Source organism: Calidris pugnax, unplaced genomic scaffold (genome assembly GCF_001431845.1).
Source record: "Calidris pugnax isolate Ruff unplaced genomic scaffold, ASM143184v1 scaffold2, whole genome shotgun sequence".
NCBI classification, from domain to species: domain Eukaryota; kingdom Metazoa; phylum Chordata; class Aves; order Charadriiformes; family Scolopacidae; genus Calidris; species Calidris pugnax.
In genome coordinates this window covers 659,294-682,884 of record NW_015090766.1, presented here as the reverse complement: position 1 = coordinate 682,884, position 23,591 = coordinate 659,294, and the positions used below count along the sequence as shown (strand labels likewise).

The window sequence follows — 23,591 nt, the reverse complement described above, 5'->3', positions numbered from 1 at the left end:
ACTTACATTTCCCAAGGTGAGTATGCCATCAACAGTCAGGAGAAGATGGTTATGGAGAGGACAAAATAAATGAGAGAGTACAGACCCTAGAACAGAGCTTGAACGTGGAGAGATTTAATAGCTAATAGTGGACCTATTCTTGTGTGTACATACGTATTTCTTTGCTAATGACTATGATTGCCTGGATAATGCTATCTTACACAAACTAAAAATACTGTCGTAGTGGGTTAGCTGTGGCTAACAGCTAAACTCCCACCTAGCCACTCATTCACCCCCCCGTCAGCAGGACTCGAGGAGATAAGATAGGAAGAACAGCAATGAGAAGGCTTGTGGGTTGACATGAAGGCAGGGAGACTGCTTACTAATTGAAAAACAGTTTCAAATTGAGGAAAAATGATTTAATATATTGCCAATTAAAAAAATATTAATTACTCACTTGGGTAGTGGCAAACAAAAAGACAAACTCTAAAAGACCACCTTTCCTCCTCATGTTTTCAGGTTTATCTTCAGTCCTTCACTCCATACTCTCCCTCACTGCCGAGTGGTGCAGGGACATTGGGGATAGTTTATAGTCAGTACATACCAGTTTCTCTCTGCTGCTGTTTATTTCTCGCACCTTTCTTCTGATTCAGCATTGAATGAGAAGATTGGCATGGGCTTGGCATGGGCAGCAGTTCTTTCAGGAATATCCTGAAAGTCTGCTCCAGTACAAGTCTTCCCCAGGCTGCAGTGTAGGGATCTGCTGCCCCACCATGAAGCACCTTCTTCTCCTTCTGGTGTTCCCTCTGCTCTTTCTCACTCCCCTGATTCCCTCCTTTTCTGCCTGTCTGGCATTTTGTACCCTTTCTTAAATATATTATCACAGAGGTACCAACACTGTGGGTGAGGGGCTCAGCTGTTCCCTGCGGTGGGTCCAGAAGAGGGAAGCCTTGGTGTCTTGTCACAGACACCATCCCTGCAGTCACCCCCACCAAACACCCAATACAGGGAGACCTACACCCAATACAACTGAGCAAATATATTCTGATTTTAGTTATGTATGTTTAATACAATACAGACAATATGTCACTTAGTTCGTCATCACATAACATAGAATCATAGAATCATAGAATCATAGAATCATAGAATCATAGAATCATAGAATGGTTTGGGTTGGAAGGGACCTTAAAGATCATAAAGTTCCAACCGCCCTGCCATGGGCAGGGACACCTCCCACAAGACCAGGTTGCTCAAAGTCCCATTCTGCCTGGTCTTGAACACTTCCAGGGATGTTGCCCTCCTGGGCAACCTCATCACCCTCACAGTAAAGAATTTCTTCCTAATATCTAATTTAAATCTCCTCTTTTTCAGTTTAAAACCATTACCCCTCGTCCTATCACTACATCCCTCCCCATCTCTCCGGTAGGCCCCCTTCAGGTACTGGAAGGCTGCTATAAAGTCTCCCTGGAGCCTTCTCCGGGATGAACCACCCCAGCTCTCTCAGCCTGTCTTCACAGCAGAGGTGCTCCAGTCCTTTGATCATCTACGTGGCCCTCTGCTGGACCCGTTCTAACATGTCCATGTCCTTCCTGTGCTGAGGACTCCAGAACTGGACATAGTACTCCAGGTGGGGTCTCATGAGAGAGAAGAAGAGGGGCCAAGTCACCTCTGTTGACCTGCTGGCCACGCTTCTTTTGGTGCAGCCCAGGATGCAGTTGGCTTTCTGGGCTGCAAGTGCACATTGCCAGCTCATGTTGAGCTTCTTATCAACCACCATCAGTGCAAGCTTCTTTTTTTCTATAGTTGTCTTAACTCTGCCTAATGCAGCACCAGTAGGGGACAGGATACACTTATCATGTATGTTTAATACAATACAGACAATATGTCACTTAGTTCGTCATCACATAACATAGAATCATAGAATCATAGAATCATAGAATCATAGAATCATAGAATCATAGAATGGTTTGGGTTGGAAGGGACCTTAAAGATCATAAAGTTCCAACCGCCCTGCCATGGGCAGGGACACCTCCCACAAGACCAGGTTGCTCAAAGTCCCATTCTGCCTGGTCTTGAACACTTCCAGGGATGTTGCCCTCCTGGGCAACCTCATCACCCTCACAGTAAAGAATTTCTTCCTAATATCTAATTTAAATCTCCTCTTTTTCAGTTTAAAACCATTACCCCTCGTCCTATCACTACATCCCTCCCCATCTCTCCGGTAGGCCCCCTTCAGGTACTGGAAGGCTGCTATAAAGTCTCCCTGGAGCCTTCTCCGGGATGAACCACCCCAGCTCTCTCAGCCTGTCTTCACAGCAGAGGTGCTCCAGTCCTTTGATCATCTACGTGGCCCTCTGCTGGACCCGTTCTAACATGTCCATGTCCTTCCTGTGCTGAGGACTCCAGAACTGGACATAGTACTCCAGGTGGGGTCTCATGAGAGAGAAGAAGAGGGGCCAAGTCACCTCTGACACTGTGGGTGAGGGGCTCAGCTGTTCCCTGCGGTGGGTCCAGAAGAGGGAAGCCTTGGTGTCTTGTCACAGACACCATCCCTGCAGTCACCCCCACCAAACACCCAATACAGGGAGACCTACACCCAATACAACTGAGCAAATATATTCTGATTTTAGTTATGTATGTTTAATACAATACAGACAATATGTCACTTAGTTCGTCATCACATAACATAGAATCATAGAATCATAGAATCATAGAATCATAGAATCATAGAATCATAGAATGGTTTGGGTTGGAAGGGACCTTAAAGATCATAAAGTTCCAACCGCCCTGCCATGGGCAGGGACACCTCCCACAAGACCAGGTTGCTCAAAGTCCCATTCTGCCTGGTCTTGAACACTTCCAGGGATGTTGCCCTCCTGGGCAACCTCATCACCCTCACAGTAAAGAATTTCTTCCTAATATCTAATTTAAATCTCCTCTTTTTCAGTTTAAAACCATTACCCCTCGTCCTATCACTACATCCCTCCCCATCTCTCCGGTAGGCCCCCTTCAGGTACTGGAAGGCTGCTATAAAGTCTCCCTGGAGCCTTCTCCGGGATGAACCACCCCAGCTCTCTCAGCCTGTCTTCACAGCAGAGGTGCTCCAGTCCTTTGATCATCTACGTGGCCCTCTGCTGGACCCGTTCTAACATGTCCATGTCCTTCCTGTGCTGAGGACTCCAGAACTGGACATAGTACTCCAGGTGGGGTCTCATGAGAGAGAAGAAGAGGGGCCAAGTCACCTCTGTTGACCTGCTGGCCACGCTTCTTTTGGTGCAGCCCAGGATGCAGTTGGCTTTCTGGGCTGCAAGTGCACATTGCCAGCTCATGTTGAGCTTCTTATCAACCACCATCAGTGCAAGCTTCTTTTTTTCTATAGTTGTCTTAACTCTGCCTAATGCAGCACCAGTAGGGGACAGGATACACTTATCAACTACACTTAGTAGAAACATTTGCATTGGTACGTAGACTTCGAATAAAGTTCCGTTTTCTAAAGAGACATCAGGTTCTTGATTTCATTCTTATATGCTATTAAGGGTTGTATTGTCTTGGAAGAAAGACGGAGGTAAGCTAGTTGTACAGAAGCATCCAGTTTTAGAACACTAAGACATGATGTTTCCATATTTTGTATTTGGCTTCTACAGGCTTTCTGGAAGGGTAACAACATTTAGAAGTCTCCTTCAATTGGCATTGGATTATTTATCTAAAAGAATGTATGAAGAAGCATTCTTTAATCTTCAGGCTATTATCCAAGTTGCTGAATGAGGACAGCTGTCCTCATTTTTTCATTTGAGAAGTGTATTAATCTTATGGTTGATGCTGAGATCTTGTGGCTACATCTTACAGCACCCTAAAGGGAATAATTGGATTTAGATATCTACTTAAATAAAGTAACTTTGGTTATGGGTACATTATTCCCTTTGGAAGAAACAAACTTGTCAGAAGAAAATGAATGGAAGTGAAGAAATAAGTGATAGAAACCATAGATGACCCTTTAGACAATTTGCCATTCATACCTCAAAACTTTGCAGTTCCGATCACATCTTTTAAGAACAAACGAGGTTTTCGGGTTTTTGTTTGTTTTGGTTTTTTTTTTTCATTTTCCAACTGTTAGAATAATAATAATGTCTCCTTTTCCCCAGCTGAACTTAACTTTTATTATCTAGCAGGCTCTAGTTATGGATGAAGAAGTATTTAGCCAGAAGGATCATGAGCTGCTGATACTGCAGAATCAGACAAAGACATTAATACAGGAAAACGAAGAACAACTGGCATCTTTAAAGGAGGCTCAAGAAACACAAAGATTACAGGTATTTTTCCTCTAGTATACATCACATATATCTGTATTGAACCAGTATGAATGTATTCATTATTTCAAGACAGGTCTCTCAGGATTATTTTGGACATAATTGACATAACCTGTCAATCTCATGGGCATTTTGCTTGAATTAGAGCTGTATTAATGAGTTAAGTTCATGTAGTGGGTGAAACCCAATAATGGATTCATGAAGTTTGTTTATCACCTTACCTGTGCCACAGCCTTCCTGTATAATGTGAGATGAATCATTCACCCTCTCCTTGCTTCCTAAAGCACAACACACTCTCCTCTCCCCAAATGTGTATTATTGCCAAGTAGTTTCAGGACAATTAATGAATTAGGATTTGAAAGGCCTGTAAAGATTCTGTAGAATCTAAAAATTGCTATAAAGATCCTACAGAATTCTTTAATAGAAAGGTTGTATAGAAATGTATTTTGTTATAGCTTTATTAAGAATTAGAGTATTGTTCCCTTTGACTTTATAAGACAGAATGCCTTCCTAATTTTCTGAGCTTTTACTATTAGAGAAAGCTGAGGAAACACTGCTTGCCTCCTTCCTTCTCTAGATCTTGTGCTTGCTAAAGAAATTATGATGGGTAGTGAGTATATAACATTTCAAGATCCAGAAGACCACTATTCGCCTTGTGTTGCCTTGTCATGTGGATGATAGATAAATAATTATCTGACTTTTTAAAAGAGAAAAGCATAAGCATGGCTAGCTAGTACCCTTCTTCTTATTCTACTTTTTCTCCTTTTTCCTCTTCTTTGCTAATGGCTTGGGGAAAGTCAGTGGCTGAAAGGTAAGTATATTAGTCATCATCTTTTTCTTTCCTCTGTCACTTTCTTTCTTTTCTGTCACCTCTGGCTAGGTTGTTTTTGGTTTTTTTTCCCACCTGTACAGCACAGTGCCCACTTACTACATTGAGGTAATGCTTATGTAAGTTCCGGAGGATACAATGTAAAGGTAATGAATAGAAGCAGTCACAGTATAGGTAAAAAATCATGATTATTTCAGTATCAGAGACAGAAGAGAAGCTTGAGAGCTCTCAGGCACCATTTTGGTACTTAATCCACTAAACTGCTTTTATTTAAAAATGTATCAAATAGGCAGAACAACAAAACCCAAACACTTCTGTCAAATATTTTATCTTCTATTCACAGGCGTATGTAATTGAGTGATACGTGATAGAATAAGAACTTTAGGAAGTACTACATTAAATGTTTGCACACTTACATATTTATGTAACAGGTGGTGTACTGTAGGGTTGTATGTACAAGGGTACCAGGGACAAAGACTCTTAAAAGGGTTAAATAACAGCTTCAAGGTGGATCAGTTGGCCTTACTGCTTCCAAAATCAAAGCAAATATAGTATTTATATATATTCTATTTCCTATGACACAGGAACATCATGTATTATATTCCAACAAAATGTCAATTTGCAAGGCATTGTCTATGTGTTTGGAAAGACCTTGCAGCCTAAGAAACCAGAATATAAAGAATTAATAAAAATGCATTATTCAAATTATGGGAATGCAAAGTATCTTTCACTGAATACTTTTGGTTGACTATCACAGAATCACAGAATCTTCTAGGTTGGAAGGGACCTTAAAGATCATCTTGTCCAACCGTCAACTAGCTATTCTTTAACTTTACTGTTGTTATTAGGCCAGATTTTAAAAGTACTTTGAAAAAAATTGAAAATAATTGAAAAGAATAGAGGGAATTGAAAATACATATAATCTTGGCCTTATGGATGAATCAGTTTAGATAAGGTGAGTAGTTCTGAACAATGTACAGATTAAGTAAATTCTCCAAACTACCATTATCAATAAAGTTAAGGCTAGGTAGAAGAAAAAGAAGTAGCCCATACAAGGGATCCTGGATTATGTTTATTAATACAAATAATCTATAAAGTGGAACTGCTCAAAGAGGAAAGGAAGGTTGTATATGTGTTTAATTAATTAGACTCAAACCATGAGTGAAATTTGAACATTTTTGTTGAATTCCCATTTTATTTCTCCATAAACATACAGATAAAGCAAGCACGGGCTTGTAAGTATGTCATCTACTTCTCACTAGATACCTAGATAAGCTATTGTTACTTACCCGGAACATACCTTTCTGGACAAAAATATGTCTAAAATTTATTGGTGTTAGGGTGTGTGTGTTAGATTGATGATATGTCATAGAATTTTCAGTTTGCTGCAGAATTTGTCTGTGCATTGCAGAAGAATTTAGGATCAGTGAGTGATTTACAAGATTCATAACCTTCGCAAGGAAATTAGAAATGGTGAATGTGATACAGAGCTCATGATCAGCAAAAGTTTTGCTTTGTTTTTTTTGCCCGTGAGAATGAGAAAATGGTGGAGCAGCAAATACTTATTGATCAACTAAAAGAAAAATTAGAGAACTTCACAGATGTGAAAAATTTGGACTTCTCAAACGCTTGTGGAGATGGGCCAGCTGTTGTGGCATCTGCAAGGAGGCCATACAGTGTCCCACTCACAAAGAATCTGCTACGCTCCCTTCACCCTCCTTCAAGGACAGAGACCCGAAAGGTAAGGTCTATCCAAATGTTAACATTTTCTTTCCTTTACTTTGCAATGGTTATAGTTCATTATTAGACTTGACATGACAAATTATGGTTGCTTTCTGAGATGCTCTTTAGCTTCCCACTGAAGACTCTGAAAAATTACTTTTTAATGTCTTGCAACATGTGCTATGCCACAATTGTCCAAAATGTTCAGGCTTAAAATTATCACTTACAAATGCTAAAGCTGTATTCTTTTGTGGTGTTTTCCTGGGGTTCAAATATGAAGCATTATAAAAAATGAATTATTATTCTTACTGATATATTGAATACGTTGGATAATGACTTGCTAACAGTGCCTCCTTTCACATTTGGAACAAGTGCTCTAAGGTCTTGCAAAACTTTTTGCTGGAAAAGTTTTCAGAGTTATTATAGAAAATCTATGTAATTTTGCTTACAAGCTCAGGTGATGGCACACTTTAAATGGAAATATTTTTAAAATATCAGTAAAGAACTGCTAAATGGTTGCAAGTGGTTTTACCCATCACTTTTTTGTGTGCTTTTTGACAGGCATATACCTGCCCCCCTGACTTTTCCCCGGCCAGGGTCATGGCAGAATTCCGTGCCCGCAGCCAGATGATACTCAGCAACATAGAAGATCAGGATAAAGTCCTTCACTGCCACCTCTCTGATCAGAGTGATGAAGAGGAAGAAAATACTGGCAGCAAAAAGAAAACCTCACTGAAGTAATTTTTTGTTATTCTTTAATTTTTTATACAGACAAATGCATAGCAAAGGTAGTATTACCACCTAATCCTGCCATAATATGAGACTATTTGTGATGTTACTTATGGTAAACTTTGAAACCAACTGGGCACATTACAAAATAAGTTTAATAAACATAATTTTTTGATTTAATAAAGATTGCATAATCCTTGTTCTTCTTCAAGGATTCTTCAGAACGTTTGATCTGGCTCCTTTGGGGCCAGAATCTACTGTGAAGATCAGGGCGGGTAGGGAGGTGAGGAGAACATGGGGAAGAAGGTACAAATGCTTATATTTGTTTGGGATTCTTCTCTGTTAAGATCATGTACTTTACATGAAGCTTAAAGAAAAATAAATCCCTGTGTGTTTGGAATGTAGCATGTTTTTCATTCTTCCTTAGGCGTTCCATAAACCAAACACGGACACGAAAGCAGGCTTCTCTGGGCTTTCTTCCTGATCTAAGTGACACGAAATGTCAACTAGACAAGTCCGGTTTATCCAACAAATCTGCAGTACAGACTGACACAACCACAGGTAAAATGGAAGTCATGAGAGCAAATCTAATTACAGGATCAGAATATAAAGGAATGCTTTTAGCACACATAATTATTTTTTCCAGCAAAATACATGTATTTGATACAATTTTTTTTTTGTTATAGCACAACATAGGTTTTCAAGATTCTCTTCTCCTTCCCCTTACTGAAACTGATGTCGGTGACCTTAATGTTTAACTAACAGTTATTAGCTGGAAAGCTCTTCACACATCAGAAAGCTCTTTAGATAAAATCTTTACTACTGCTTCAATGAAAGAAAATAGTTGCTATTATCTTATCAGAGATGCACTGAAATGGTTTCAGGGATATTTTTTCTTCCACTTTAGGGTCCTGAAACGCTAGTGCATACCATCATATTTTTTTCCTGTCTAGACACAAAGCAGGGAAAAGACTCTGTGTTATTCTCTTCTTTTGCTTCTTTTACTTCATATGAAAGAACTCCACACATACAATGTTCCAGAGCACTGTCTTATGGATACGGAGTGTATTCTAGATTTTTTATCTCCATATTGCTTTGTTTTCTTTCAAGGTGAAGAGATTGACAGCCTCCGGAAAAGTCACGTTTTTAACATGCAGAAGCTAAAGAATTCAGAGTTGAGACTCACTGAGGCCGAGCAAAAAATGAGAGAACTTGCACTTAATATCAAAATGAAAGAGGAGCTTATTAAGGAATTAGTAAGAACAGGTAACTGGCTTTGTAGTGAAAATTAGAGTGAAGAAGTTCAGAAACAAAAGAAAAGGCACAAAACTTCTGAAGTGCTGCATGTTTTTATGTAATTATCTTATCCAAGAATACTTTTAATAACTGAAAGATTCATAACTTTCATTAATTACTAGGTATGGCTGCACTGAAGGCTATATGTTTTGATTACAGCCTACTCTGCTAGGATACACAGATGTATTTGTTAAATATTTTTTTGTGCTTGGCTGGTTATTGCTGTTATCCGCCAATAGTGTAACTTTTCATGTATGCTCAATGCAAGTGATCTCTTTGAGGACATCTATTTTTCACATGGTGTCTGGGATAGGAGAGAAGATACATCACACAAGCATTCCCAGCACTGTAGAGAAGCAGGAATCAGAAGTGGATGAGGGAAAAGGTCAGTGTCCCTGTTAGCCTACGGCCCTTACACACCTGTCCTGGTATATATATGCCCACCAGAAACTAGCCTTATGATGACAGTAAGGATCTCTTTGCTCAGCCCCTTCAATCACACTCTTCTGTCCCTACCTTCTCTTGAGGTTGTCTTTTGGCAGTGAAAAAGATTCTGTGTCCCCAGAAATAGTACTTTGGGAAAGATCAGCCAACAGGGGAAATTGGAGAGTAGCACAATACAAAGGTATTTACTGATTATTAAGCTGAAAGTTGAGTAATAAATAAATGCCATATTCTTCTGGAAAAAGCAAAATTAGGAAATACAGGAGAGCCTTTTTAACAAAATCTACAGTAGGCAGAAGAATTTCACTTTATTTAGCACTCAGATGGTACTTTATTTGGTGAAATCAGGTGACTCATGAAGAATTCAGATTTAAGACTCCTTCCCTTATCCCTATTTCAGAGTTAGAAAGGAACTGTATGTTCCTTTAGGGTTGGAAAATGTCACGGAAATTATTAGGTTAGCCAGAATGAAGTAATTAATGATTCAACTACAGAATTAACTATTACATTTCAACTGGATTTCCTGGTGTTTTTTAACTACTCGGATATGTTGTCTTTAAGGTAAGGATGCTCAGTCTGTAAGCAGGCAATATTTTTTGAAGATAACTAATCTGGAGCAAGAATCTGAGCAGGCCAAAATGGAACTGGCTGAAACACAAAAGTGGCTTCAGGAGCTGGAGAGTAAGGAGCTGAGAGACATTCCTGAGAAAGCCAAGTTACAAAAAGAGTTCCGGAAGAAGATGGATGCAGCTAAGTTAAAAGTGCAGGTATTTCTGATCTGACCGTTAAGATTTTCAAATCTCTGTCTGACTATCACCTTTGAACACCTATCACACTCTGCTTGTAAAACTCTCACCAGTTTTACACATTGGAAGCTGTTTGGGTTGAAGTAGACACTATTATACTCAGAATGCTATTTAATGTGTATGTGGTTAGATACATACAGTATTTTCTTGGTAGATAAGAAACCAAGAAAGATGAGGGTGACAAGAGATGCTTATACACCGTTAAATGTAGTATCATAAAAGAACCTACACAAGGAGACTATTACAAGTTTACTACTTGCCATAAATAAAATAATTTTTTTTACGGAAATACTATATAAATTCCAGCTCTAAGCAAATCACTGTGATGGTTTGCAAGACCAGGCCCAATACAGTCATATTTGTTTGGTACTGAGCTTCCACTTTCAGGTTGAACTCTGTGGAGGAGCAGCTTAGGTGCTCTCTGCCTCTCGGTTCTAGGATGGTAGGTCAGACAAGTACCATACAGAAGGAGGTAGAAGGTTTACTGACTTGAGCTTAGTACCAGCGTTCTGGCACCATTTTGTCTCTGCACAGTCCCCAGAGCTGTGATTTCTGATTACTACTTACATTGTATTGCCAGGCATGAACTCTATTTTTATCGTTTCATGTTGCTTGCGATCAACTTGTGCCAACCTTACCAGATAGGACAGAAACCACAGAAATAATGAGTGTTTCTGACTCTGAGAAGTCAGTGAAATAATGAATGAAATTGAATCTATTTTAGTTGTAAGTTTTCCTGCTATTAAGCTGAGATTTGCCACAAACATCCAGGCCTTAGAGAAGAAGCAGCAGGACACTAAAAGTCTGGCTTCATTGTCTAACCAAAGTAAGAGACAAGCAACAGAACTTGAGCAGAACGTGGCTCAGATGAAGCACCATCAGACCCAGCTACAGAAAAGACTGTGTGAGGAGAGTGAAAAGAAGAAGCAACTAGAAGCAGAGATTCAGCGGGACCAACAACAAATTAAAGTAGGAGTCTTCTTATTTCTTTATGGCAAACAATGAGATGAGCTGATTTTGCTTTTGCTTCCCCAAAGACAATAACCTATACTTCCAGAGTTTTGATAGTTTTAAGTAATGACTTTCTTGACAAGTGCACTGAAGGAATTGTCTATAAACATTTTCACAGAAATCTTCAGTTTGCCTTTCTCTTCAACTTCTTTTTTTTATTATGTCATGTCTAGCTCTGAATTGCAATTTTACATGTAAATTTAGGGTCAGTATTTCAGATTATATACTTATGTGGACTCTGACATTAAATGCATATTAAAAACAGACTGACTGAGGCAGGAAGAATGGGGCTTTTTTTTGTTTACAGGAACTTGAACTAAAGATGGAGCAACAACAGAAGATCCTTAAGGAGAAAGAGATTGCTGCATTTAAAAAAAAGAAGAATGACTCAGTGGGAACTTCACAGAAGCTACAGGTATCTAATCTATTCCAAATCCGTGTGGGCCCTGAAAAAAAAAATTCTTTCTTCATCCCTAGTTATCTTTGTAAAGTGTTTGGAAGAAGAGTATTCCATCATATCTTTGTCTTCTTTTTTGCTATAGCAAAAATTGGGAGTATGGTCTAGCGGCTCTTGTACTCTTTTTTGAATGAAAGAAAGGAGAGGCTGTAATGTCTTTTCTTTCTATGATTTGTCAAAGACGCTGATTCAGAGACCTGAGAATTCAACAGGTTTGGTTGTCTTGTAGGTCTGAGGGTGATACTGATGAACTCTGTTATAAAGTTCTATGGTTTGTTTGGGTTTTGGTGTGGTTTTTTTTTCTGACATAAAGGATAGGGGTCTATGGTTTTGGTTGCCCCTAACAAGGTTAGAAAAGTAGATGTCCTATGCAGCAGTGCATAGGAAACTATTTCAGATGTGGACATTGGAATATGAAAGTTTCAGGAGTTACTCAAAGTCTTTACAGACAAAAAGAAATTTTAAAAATTAAATAAAGGCAACTTATTACCTTTGTCAGGAATATATCTAGTGATAAACTGTGGCTTCAGAATAAATTTATAATGGACTGTGCTAACAGGATCAGAGCTTTCACTGACTGTCTGTCTTTCAGTATCATAATTTCTTGTAACTTAAATGCTTTTCCACAAATAGCTGGTCTTGGGCAGCTATAATGCAATAAGGATGGGCTAGCTGAATTCTTGTGGTACCTTCCAAACCTAGTTCCTGTGATTCTACAGGAGACATGTATTTATATAACTGCCTTTAGAAAAAGGAATATATTTCATTAAAGGCATCTGAATACAAATTTATTTATATAAGATGTAGCAACGTAACATGCTGAGCTTCTTTTTAAATTAGTCTAATTTATGTATTATTTTGAGTCAAGATTTTGTTGCAGAATTAATGTTAACATTAGAAATGTCAATTTCTTCTACAGTTTTATTAGTTATTGTAAAAAAGGAAAAACATAGTCATAAAATTCTGATCCAAAAAGTTCTGGCTAAATGCTCTCTGGATTCTATTTAAACTGTAGAAATTAGAAGAGCAAAAGAAATGGCTGGATGAAGAAATGGAAAGAATTCTCCAACAGCACCAACAGTTAGCAGAACTAGAAGAAGATTTAAAGAAAAGAGAAGCCATTTTAGCAAAAAAAGAAGCATTACTGCAAGAGAAAAGCCACCTGGAAATCAAGAAACTGAGATCTAGCCAGGTGATTTAAGAAAAAACATGAAACTCACCACAGTTATACAAGTGCTGACGGAAAGACTGAGTGGGGATGAAGGCGGGTAGATAGAAGAGGCTCAAGCCATGTGACCGGTGTCTCTAGCACTGCCATGAAGTTACTGTGTCACTTGAGCAAATCAACGTGAATAACATGGAATAATCACTTTTATTCACTTGTTGTCCCCAAAATTACAACAAAACAAAAAAATCTGAACTGTAGAGTTTGTTATTGCATTAAGTAATATGAGATCTAAAAGTGACTCAGTCCTTTTGCAAACTAGAGAACATGACAGGGAAACATTTTGCATTTCAGTAGCAGAAGTGAGTAGAAATTAAGTATCATTGTCACTTACAATGACTAGCCCCTTTAGGTTTTATTATGTGGAAAACTGCACATTGAGCATTTTTGTTTTCTTTCATCTTTTGAGTAAATAGAAAATTTTATGGTAGCTGTCTACTAAAAATAAATGGGGTCCTATTGCAAGAAGCAGGCAAGTCTTTCACTGCAGAATGCAATAGTCTCACTTAACATTCTTCTTACTGGGTTGCTGTGGTTTTTTTCAGGCTTTAAACAAAGATAGTATGAAATTGTCTACTCGCTTAAGTATGCTGGATCAGGAACTGTGTGATAAAGGTATGCAGCTTCAGGGAAGCACCACTGAAGATAAGACAGACATTTTGGAAAAAATTCAGGTTCTCCAGACGGAAAGGGATCAGCTGCTCAGAAGAAAAAATAGTGTGGATGAGAAACTGAAAGATGGTAAAGTGTTGTCAACTGAAGTAAGTAAGCACCTCTGAAATAAACATAGGTTTTAGGTAGTGTTGTATAATAAAGCATTCCAATCAGAACAGAAAATATCTCCAAGTAACAGATAAGCTAGAACCAAGGAACTGAGGTTGGGTACTTCTGTAAATAGCAATGTTAAAATACTGCTATGATAGCAATACTTCTGCTATCAAAGTGAACTTTGCATATGCTATCTAAAGTGAACAAAATTAATGTTCAGAGGGACTGAATTCAGTTAATATCTTGACAAACTCCAGTGGCCCAAGAATCATATAATCAGAAATAAGAGAACTAGAATTTCATCAGTTTTTCATAGGCAGATATTTTCATGTCAGGACATAGAGCAAGGCAATGTACTCGCATAGTGATCACCCTTGATCTTTTTTCATAGGATTTTGTGAAAAAGCAAACTTGACCTGAAGGCACCCATATTTTTGCAGCAAAAATAAGTCATATTACATGGAGTTGATCAATTACACTTGAGTTGATCAGTGTAATTACACTGAAGATATAATAAATTCATATAAAATGAACAGATTATTTTTAGGTCTTGAGAAGCAGTATGGGCATGTGGCTGAGGTGATAAGGTCACAGAAAGAACCATACTTGCCTCACTCCAGAAAATTTTCTACCGTGCTTCAGGCCATTCATTTCTCCTACCTTCCTACACAAGTTATGGGACACCAAAATCCTTACTGACCAGATTCATTCACTAATCTACAGAAAACTAGCTAAACTTAAAAAAAAATAATAGTCAAACTGCGGAGAGATGAGAGAAGGATAAAAAGATAAACATGACTTGGGGTTTTGTGACAAACTACTTGATTGACCTCTCTATCATGGAAGGGGTACTATGGCAGAAAAAGACAAGTGTTCTAGATCTGTACTCTTACGCCTTATTTTTCCCATTCTGTTCTCTGTATTGATACTAATTTGTCTTGCCCTTAAGTTTAGTTTCTCTCTTGAGAATTAATTTAAAGATATCTTATGTATATGAAGATTAATTCTACACTTTTTTTGTTTAAAGATCTCTCTTACTCGTTTCTCTGTAGGAAGAACACGTCCTTTTCCAGCTGGAAGAAGGAATTGAAGCCCTGGAGGCTGCTATTGATTACAAGAATGAAAGTATTCAGAATCGCCAGCACTTGCTTAGGTCATCTTCTCAGATTCTTTCACAGACCGAGAATAATGTAATAGGAAAACTATTTTCCCTGTCTGCTGCTGAGCTCAGAGCTATCCTCTTCAAATATTTCAACAAGGTTTGTTTTGGCTAATCAATAATATTTTATCCTATTTTCTGTTACTATTCTAGATAATAAAATGAAATGGTGTCAAGAAATAAAAATAAATTTAACAAGCTTTTGGTGAAAATTTCTTCATGTTAAATAGAACTGCTATTAGTTCAGATATTTTTAATTTTTTGATTAACCTAAATAGGATACTTGTGTGTTAACTTAGTATATCTTGATTTGGGGTCATTAGCTTAAAAGGTGCTGCAAATCGGGACATTTCTTTGCTCCTTTCCAGTGCTCTGCATTGCTACCTTTTGGAGCAGCAACGTATTCAAATAGTGGTGGTGTATTGAAATTATTCCCAACTGCAGGCTTCATAATGCTCAAGCTAGTATTCTTAGTTTTGTCTAAATCCATTTGCATACACTGCCTGCAGTCTGTACAGCCAAATACTGAAGAATTGTACTGACGTTTGGAAACAAAAAAATGAAATTAATTAGGACATGGTGTGTATTTGTGACCTTGGGTGAACCTTAGGTGATTTTGGGAAGAAGTTGTCTGTGGGATGCAAGTTGGAAGTTTTCCAGAATCAGGAAAACACTGTTGTTTCAGTTTAAATTCTGCACAGGGTAATAAAAAAGTCCACTAGTCCGTGGACTAGTCAAAATGTACAGAGGTCATTTCTGAACTGTGAACTTGCAGAAGCAGGCAAGTCTGTTTCCAGTATAAGCTTGTGGCTTGTAGAGACCATTGCTTTTGTATGCTTTAATCTGTTAGGCAGACAGTAAAAGCTCTTATTAGAATGGTTTAGTAAATCAAAAGAAGTGTATTTCTTTCTTAGATTGTTGGTCTACGCGAGTCTCAACGTAAATTACAACTGCAGATTGAAGAACAGGAAATGAAGGCCATAGACCAGGAAAACATAATACGTGAATTAGAATCTGCACTTGAACACGTCAAGTTGCAGTGTGACAGGCGGCTGACCCTACAACACAAAGAACATGAGAAAAAACTACAGTTAATATTGCGTCATTTCAAAGGTATTCGCTTCTGGAGGGGAGGGGGGCACGGATGGTACAGCAAGTATTATCTTCTGTCACTACTGAGAAATACTATATTACAGCAGAAAAATAAAAGAATAAGGTTCAGAGATATATTTTGGCTGTCACTAATTCTGATGTTGTGTAGGATGCTGAAGAACAGACACACGGTGTCTCTATCAACAGAAAAGTAAGTGTTTTTTTAAAGCAGTATAAGAATTTTTGTATTTTCACATTGAATTTGCTGATAATGGAAACTTGAAAGATACCAGTCCTGCTGATCTTGATCTTTTAAATACTCCTATTAAAACTGGCAAGTGAGGTTGGCATGGCTTATTTGATCCTGTGTCATACTAGTTAAAATATACACACTGCAAGCAAAGTGTCAGCAAGATCCAAGACACATTCTGTCTAGCTGGGTAACTTGATTTTTGGCACACAGATACCCAGTTCCTAAACTAGTTTTATTTGTCCTAGAACAAGATAATGAAGGTATCACAGAAACCTTGAAAGGGTATGAAGTGAAAGTCCAGCAACTGGAAAAAGACTTATTTTTCTATAAGAAAACCAGCAGAGAGCTGAAGAAGAAACTGAAGGGCCTCGTTGGAGAGTCATCCAATCAACTATTGGCATCCACTAAATGTAAGTATATTACCTTAAAAAATATTTATGCAGTTGTCAATAGACCACTTGAAGGGTGGTGAACACACCGAAGTATATCAGATAGACAAAAAAAATTTAATTTTACTGAACTTACTGTTCTTCACAAATGTATTAAACCTCTCTCCCAGTTTCAAAGGAGAGACAACATTGGTTTGTATCTGTAGCAGTGGTATCCTACTGGTCTAAATTCGTGTTCTATTTTCTCTGGATTCTAACATAATTTCAGCATCTACAACCTCAAATGGTTGTGGTTAAGAAAAGGAATTTTACTATCTGAAAGGGTCTGAATGATGATGTAACTAATAGCTTTGTCATATGCCATGGTTTTAGATAGGCTGCTCCCAGTACTTGATTTCATAAAAGTTACCAGCTGGGATACTTCAGTGAAGAATTCCATACTTTGAGTTACTAACTTACTTACTTTAGTTACTTACTAAGGCTAAAAGACAGGATTTATACACTTGTAGGGAAAAAAAGAGCTTTCTAGTGTAATTCTGTACTTTGACACGAAACCAAAACCAAACCAAAAAAAACCCAAACAAACTAAAACCAAGCCAAACCGAAACAAACAAAAACCCCCAACAACCAACTGCTACTGTAGGTTTTTAATTGTTCCATGTCCTACTTGCCAGAGCCATTCAGGTAGAGGAGAAAAGGTGGTTCAGTTTCGGTTGTCTCACACCTCTCAACGCTACCACGAGTATCTCACGTGCACAATAGAACTTTCTTGGTCCTGTGTTTCTTCTTAAGGCTCAGCATGACTGGTTGTTCCTCCCAACAACCAACCAATGTTGTTGGGAAGTTTCTGTTTCTTTCCACCCGGGCTGTGCCATGCCTTCCTATCAAATAGATGCTGATCACATATCTGCTGCTCCCAGAGTTAATTAAGGCTCAGCCCTTGCCCTCTAGGCAGGATAATGAGCCAACACATTCTTTACTATCAAGTACACCGTCAAACCGTGAACATGAATATTCTATAGGTCGGATTATAAATGAGCGTGGGAAAGACATTTCTGTGTCTAGTATACAAAGAAGCATGTAGTTCAGGGCATGTATCTGTGTGAGAAAACAGGCAGCCTTGCCAAACTGTAGCAGGAAGATCCCTGTGAATTTCCAACTTTTTCAAATACTTATGTTCCTAAGTTTTACAAGAAATACTCTGTAGTTAGTTCTTTTATTTTGAATACATTTTGAGGAATGCTGCAATACAATGTAATAAAAACACTTTATAATTTGTTGCTGAGCTTTAAAAATAATAAAAGCACTCAGCGTACATTACCATCAGAATTTGCAGAATGTGTTTTGTGTGTTGTGCTAGTGTAACTGATGAGTGTTTTTGTATATATGAATAATTTCATATTTGACTGTCGTGGTTCAGTTATTTTAAGACTGCCTACTAGGATACATTACAAGTTAGAACGGTGAGGCTTGTATTACAAGCACCTTGTCATAGGAAAGTGACAGCTAATACCTTTGATGTTTTTGTAGGTGATGAACATTTTAATGGAAAAGACAAAATGTGAGGTGCTGATAATTTATCACCACGTTCACACACTACAAGTTACTGATGCCATAAAACTGTATTGACTAACTAGTATTTCTTGATGGCAGGCACTCAGAAGAGTTGTAACTTTTAGTTATTTATGTCCTGATAAATTTCATTGTAGATAACAGTGGTGACAAAGTATGCAGTCAAGATGAAACAGAATTTGCTCCTGTAGAATTCAAGTCCACACTTAACCTTGAAACCAATAGTCAACCAGGGAAAATAAAAGAAACAAACAGGATGAGTATTTTAAGAGCACAGCAGAAATCATGCAAGCTTGGAGAAGATGTTTCAGAATCTGGGTGCAACAAAGAATGTTTGTTGAGCACTAGTGATGACAAAACAGGAACAGATGAAGCTCAGCCTTCAAATTCTCATCCTCAGCTGCCTTCTGTCATCCAGAAAAGAGAAACTGGAATACAGTTTCAAGGACTAACTCCAGTAAAACTATCTCGCCGAGAGCTACGTCATATTCCTGCCCCTGAATTATCTTTGAGACGTTCAAGCCTTGCAGGTGGTGTCAGCTTTAGTGCTCCAGATTCTATCGAAATGGACAAAAAGTCTAATGTCACTAAGACATAGTTAATCTTCATTGCATTTCTAATAGCTGTTGCTACTGAAGCAACTGTATGAGAGTTCTTTGTTCATGGTCTTGTTAAGGACCAACCATGGATAAGTGAGTAAGTATTCTTTAGTTCTTATTGCTCACTATCGAGTCATTAGGTGCTATGCTTACACAGTTTCAGTGAATTTGAGATGGATTTTAATTGACACAATATCTAAAAACGTTAATTCAAAGTCTTTTTAACATTGAAGAAATTATTTATATTGGTTTAGTTTTTTGCAGTAACTTCCAAAAATAAAAGTTTTTTCAAAAATTGCACTGTAAACTGCAATGTACTTGTGTAACTTAGGTTTTCTAAAACAATATTGTACTTCACTTTCTTGGGTCAGAAACAGTAACAAACTACTTATTTGGATATATAGCTAGAAAATTTAGTTGCCAGACTGTTACCTAGTATTGATAACGACTGGCTTCTGTACGATTTTTATCTAAAAACATTTTATATGAGCCGTGTTTGAGATCAAAATTTGTTCCTTCTCAGGAACACAGAAGTACTTACTCTTCTTTTTTTCTTTCTTACGGCTTATTTATGAAAGATAATTGCTTATTTCACTTTCTAGTTTTGTTTGTTGGGCATTTAAAGAATTTCACTTGGCAACTTGAAGTGTGATATTTATTTCTGTACTACTAACATGGAAAAAAAAACTGAGGACCAAATTCAGCATCCTCTAGGTAAGCCAGATAGATCAATGTATTATTTTATTTGTACTAATAACTCACGTCTTTTCATATACAAATTATTTTTCTGGATTCTATGTCTGCCTCAGAGTAAGGACTACACATGTCCTTCTGTTTACTGCTATAATGTTGTTATTATTAATGCAGTGCAATGCAGGATGAAAAGCAAATCTTTTTTGTAAGAGGCCTACACTGATTAGGCATGTGCTTAACAGCTGCACAAACTTGAAGGCAGAGACCAGCATATTCACATTTAATTGAGATTAACATTTCTATCTGTAATGTCCACATTTAAATGAGATTAACATTTCTATCTGGAACTCTCACCTACATAAAAAGTGGAAGTACTGAAAGTAAGGTTAGTTTTATTTTAGTGGTGGACGTCAGCCAGTCATGTTTGAAAATGTTGTCTTAGATTATTAGATGCACTTAGAAAAGGAAATTTTGCTTTCTGGTATTGTCTAGGCAAGGTCTTGTGTATAGCATGCATGGCTACAGGTATAAAAGAACTGCATTTTTGCACTGCTGCAAATCTGTCTACATTACAAAGATCTGTTACAGCATGATAAATGGACCTACTGTCCTGTGGCACATTTTAAAATTTTCTGAGTAGACTGCAAAATATTTCATTCTAATCAGACAAATAAACCACTTAATGTGTCAAATGATTGTATCTTTTGCAGTTACACCTAATTACTACCTACTGTTTGGCTGAATTGTGAGAAAAGGATTGGGGTCTGTCTTGATTGTTTCTGGATTAGGCTTTATTGTTTTTACTGTCATGGAAGTACTGTGCCTTAAGCTTAATATTAGTGTATATGTTGTTCACTTAGTATTTCTAGTCAAAAAGCAATAAACAGAAACAAGTAAATACAGTTTCATATGTGTACTTATTTACTACATTTTTATATTAAGTGCAGGAATCGTTGAAGGCATTTCTTCTCAAGATAACACGGTGCATTATGATACACCTGATACTACTCTATAAAAAAAATGAATTCCCCTTATTTTGAAGCTTCCACAAATGAAAAACCTGTTCGTTACGGATGCAAAATAAGCAAGGGAAAATGTAGGGAAGCACAGTTCAATCACAAGTAGATGTCAGCTGGTGGTCTGCATGTTTCTATAGCTGTGACACTGGAGATCAAGTAGTCATTCAAACGTTAGATTCTGTATGCCACACGTACCCATTTTAAGATATAACTACAACATCATCTAATGCTAATGTAGAAAAATACATCAGATACACTTGTGATCTTTGGAGAAGCAGAAGAATTGTTAACCATGAGAGGGACCTAACGTAAACAAAGTGATGAGAGAGGCCAGTAAGGCACTCATACAGGGAAAAGTAAAGTGATTTATGTTCTCATTTATGTATAGAGCTAACAAATAAAATGTTTTTATCTCTTTCAGACAATATGTAGCTCCTCTTACTTCTGCTGATTAAAAACAAGACTTTATCTGATAGGCTTTTATCACCACTTTCTTTGTTTTACTTCCTTGATGTTATTCACTGGCATTTACAGCCTTCACTGACATTTAGCTGATGTGCAATATGGGGATAAAAACAATATGCAGCTAATTTGCAGTGATCCACAACACCATTATTTCACTTATTAACAGCTGTTTCCCCTGCTACGTCCTGCTAAAACTAACTAAAAAAAAAGCCATGTGTATCATCTGTTCTGTTGTCTAGCTAGTAACTGTGAATATAAACTATCTTCACTTATGATCTGAATTCTCTGTTACGATTATCTGAACACTGTTATGGCTGCATTTCCAAAATAAACTTTTGCCCTCTCCATTACTGACTCTGCTTAGGACTGAACATTATCAGCGTTAGAGTTAGCCCATGCAAAGAGTTTGCAGAAGTTCTCTGACAAGTAAATATTAATTGCATCACCTTTGAGAAGCAAATCTGGCTGTTAATAAGTTAGTGGAAATATCTGTACGGAAACAAAGTTTTGTTCTTAGTAGCTTAAAGGTGAGGTTTAACAGGTATTGATACTCCAGCGATGTGTGTGGTGTGTGTAGTGCCTTTTATCCTGGCAAAGCAGATTTCAATTCGACTGATCTTGAGGTTCCAGCTTGAATGCACTTCTATTAGATGGCCAATCAACAGTATGAAAGTTCTGATTTTTGGTTCAGTATACTGATGAAGGGGGTTATACTATGTAGGGCTTCCAATGAATCTGAAAATATTTTGTAAGAAAAGCTATTTATACAGGGTGTCACTTCAACAAATGCACGTTTTATGCATTTCTAATTTTTACTTAACAGGGAACACTAAACACAATAGAGCAAACTTTGTTATACTGCAAACAGTAGCCTCATTAACCTGGTGTCGTGATTTGGGGCTGGGCTGGCCCCTAAAGCAAATGACCAATGCTCTTTTTTACTTCTCTCCCCTTCAGAGAAGGGAGATCATCTGCCTTCAGGGACAGAAGGATAAAAGAGAAAAGAGACTTAGGAGTTTAAAAAGAAACTAAACTACTTTAATCAAATGATCAAATACATACAAAACCATATCAAGCTCCCAGGATGGCGATCCCATCCCTGGCAGGCACTGGGAAAGTCCCAGACTGGACTCAGCAATGGACGGGACGGGATCTAGAAATGCAAGGGATCAGGATCTGTGGTGGTCTGCTCTCCCTGTTTTAACCCTTATCTTCCCCATCCCCCCCGCCCCGCAGCTCCTGCTCGGGCCATGGCCACCACGGCCATCACAACAGCAGCTGTGATAACTTGCACCCGGACTTTGGGGGATGGCTGGCAACACAGCCAAAATGCTGTCTGGCGTGGGGACCTAGAAACTCTGTTCCCATGAGAATATGGCTATAGGTCAATTATCTTACTGTATAAGTAGTGGACAGCCCAAGAGCCCTTGGAGCTCTCCTGTGTGGCAGCGGCTGCACGCCAGGATCTCCCCTTTCGTGAGGACGCTCGCTTAAGGTTCTACTCCTCGACGTTGAAAGATTCCTTGACACAACAGATTCTTGGTAAGTGACTAATAGCATGCTAAACTTTGAAATCTTAGCTAAGTAATGTAAAGGATTGATTGAGCATATATCATCCTTTAGACACAAACCGTTGACCAAATCTGGGACTAGGATTGGATCCAGCCGCACCTGGAGTCCTCTCTGAGAAGGAGTTCAGAAAGCCAGGGGGTCCTTTCTGAACCTCGTGACTCAACGGGAGGGTCTCCCTGACAGCTTGTCTGACCCTGTCCTCTATGCAGCAAATAACCAAGTGTGCCTTGACATCCAATCTCATAAAACACTATCACATTTATTACTGGTTTTATCGCACTTACTACTGATTTTGTTAAATCACTGTCTCACCTTAATAAATATTTCACTGCTTCTCTCTTATGCGTGAAGTTAATCACTCTGTCCGCGACAGGATCAAAGGCAGACAAACAGACAAGGATCCTCCTTGGACGCCGTCCATTGAAGAAAGAATCATAGAATCATTCGGGTTGGAAGAGACCCTTGGGATCATCGAGTCCATCCATCTACCCTACTCTACAAAGTCCTCCCCTACACCATATCCCTCAGTACCGCATCTAAACGTCCCTTAAACACATCCAGGGACGGTGACTCAACCACCTCCCTGGGCAGCCTGTTCCAATGCCCGACCAAAGAGCTCTGACCCCTTTGGTCCCTCAGCTCTTACGCTGAGCGTGGGGCAGGTGGGATGGAATATCCCTGATGGCCAGGTCTGGGTCACCCGTCCTGTCCTCTCCTCCCCACAGGTGTGACCCCTCCACGCTCTCCCGCTTCCAGTGCTCCACACAAGAAACGGGACACACAACAAACCCGACCCTTAATTGCTGTTACAGCAATTAATATAAGCAGGGAGGCTCCCTGCATACCCTTCCTGGGTATGGATTACAAACATCGGGCCTCACCTCCGTTAGGAGCCCAGAGCGGTCTGAAAAACACACCATTAACTTCAGAGACGCCGACTAGCTAGAAGAGGCACAACTGAAGTGAAATTAGTTCATTTGCGTAAGTGAAATTATTAGCGAAGATAAAATCGGTTCTGTTTCACCTCAGGGCGCCGTAGGCCGCGCCGTGGCGGGCAGGGCAGGGCAGCGCACCGCCAGACAGCGGCCAGGCCGGCGGGGGGGACGCGGGAGGTGCGGGGGCCGTTTGACCGGACGTCACGGCTGCGGAGCGCAGCGCCGCGATCCCCCGCCGCCCGCCAGGGGCCGCCCCGCGCGGTACTTCCC

General features: G+C 38.8%; 1 protein-coding gene across 1 annotated transcript in view; it reads left to right on the top strand.

Annotated features, from left to right (window-relative positions):
* Positions 1-20,238, top strand: part of KIF27 (kinesin family member 27) — a 37,408-nt gene extending 17,170 nt beyond the window's left edge. Inside the window, exons 5-18 of the mRNA XM_014936809.1 lie at positions 4,146-4,289; positions 6,650-6,856; positions 7,399-7,574; positions 7,994-8,127; positions 8,677-8,832; positions 9,868-10,073; positions 10,884-11,081; positions 11,431-11,538; positions 12,596-12,772; positions 13,351-13,566; positions 14,626-14,832; positions 15,647-15,845; positions 16,323-16,487; positions 18,176-20,238. Coding sequence (XP_014792295.1) covers positions 4,146-4,289; positions 6,650-6,856; positions 7,399-7,574; positions 7,994-8,127; positions 8,677-8,832; positions 9,868-10,073; positions 10,884-11,081; positions 11,431-11,538; positions 12,596-12,772; positions 13,351-13,566; positions 14,626-14,832; positions 15,647-15,845; positions 16,323-16,487; positions 18,176-18,636 — 2,754 coding nt within the window. The 3' untranslated portion in view covers positions 18,637-20,238. The remainder of the gene's footprint in view (positions 1-4,145; positions 4,290-6,649; positions 6,857-7,398; positions 7,575-7,993; positions 8,128-8,676; positions 8,833-9,867; positions 10,074-10,883; positions 11,082-11,430; positions 11,539-12,595; positions 12,773-13,350; positions 13,567-14,625; positions 14,833-15,646; positions 15,846-16,322; positions 16,488-18,175) is intronic.
* Positions 20,239-23,591: the final 3,353 nt, after the last annotated feature.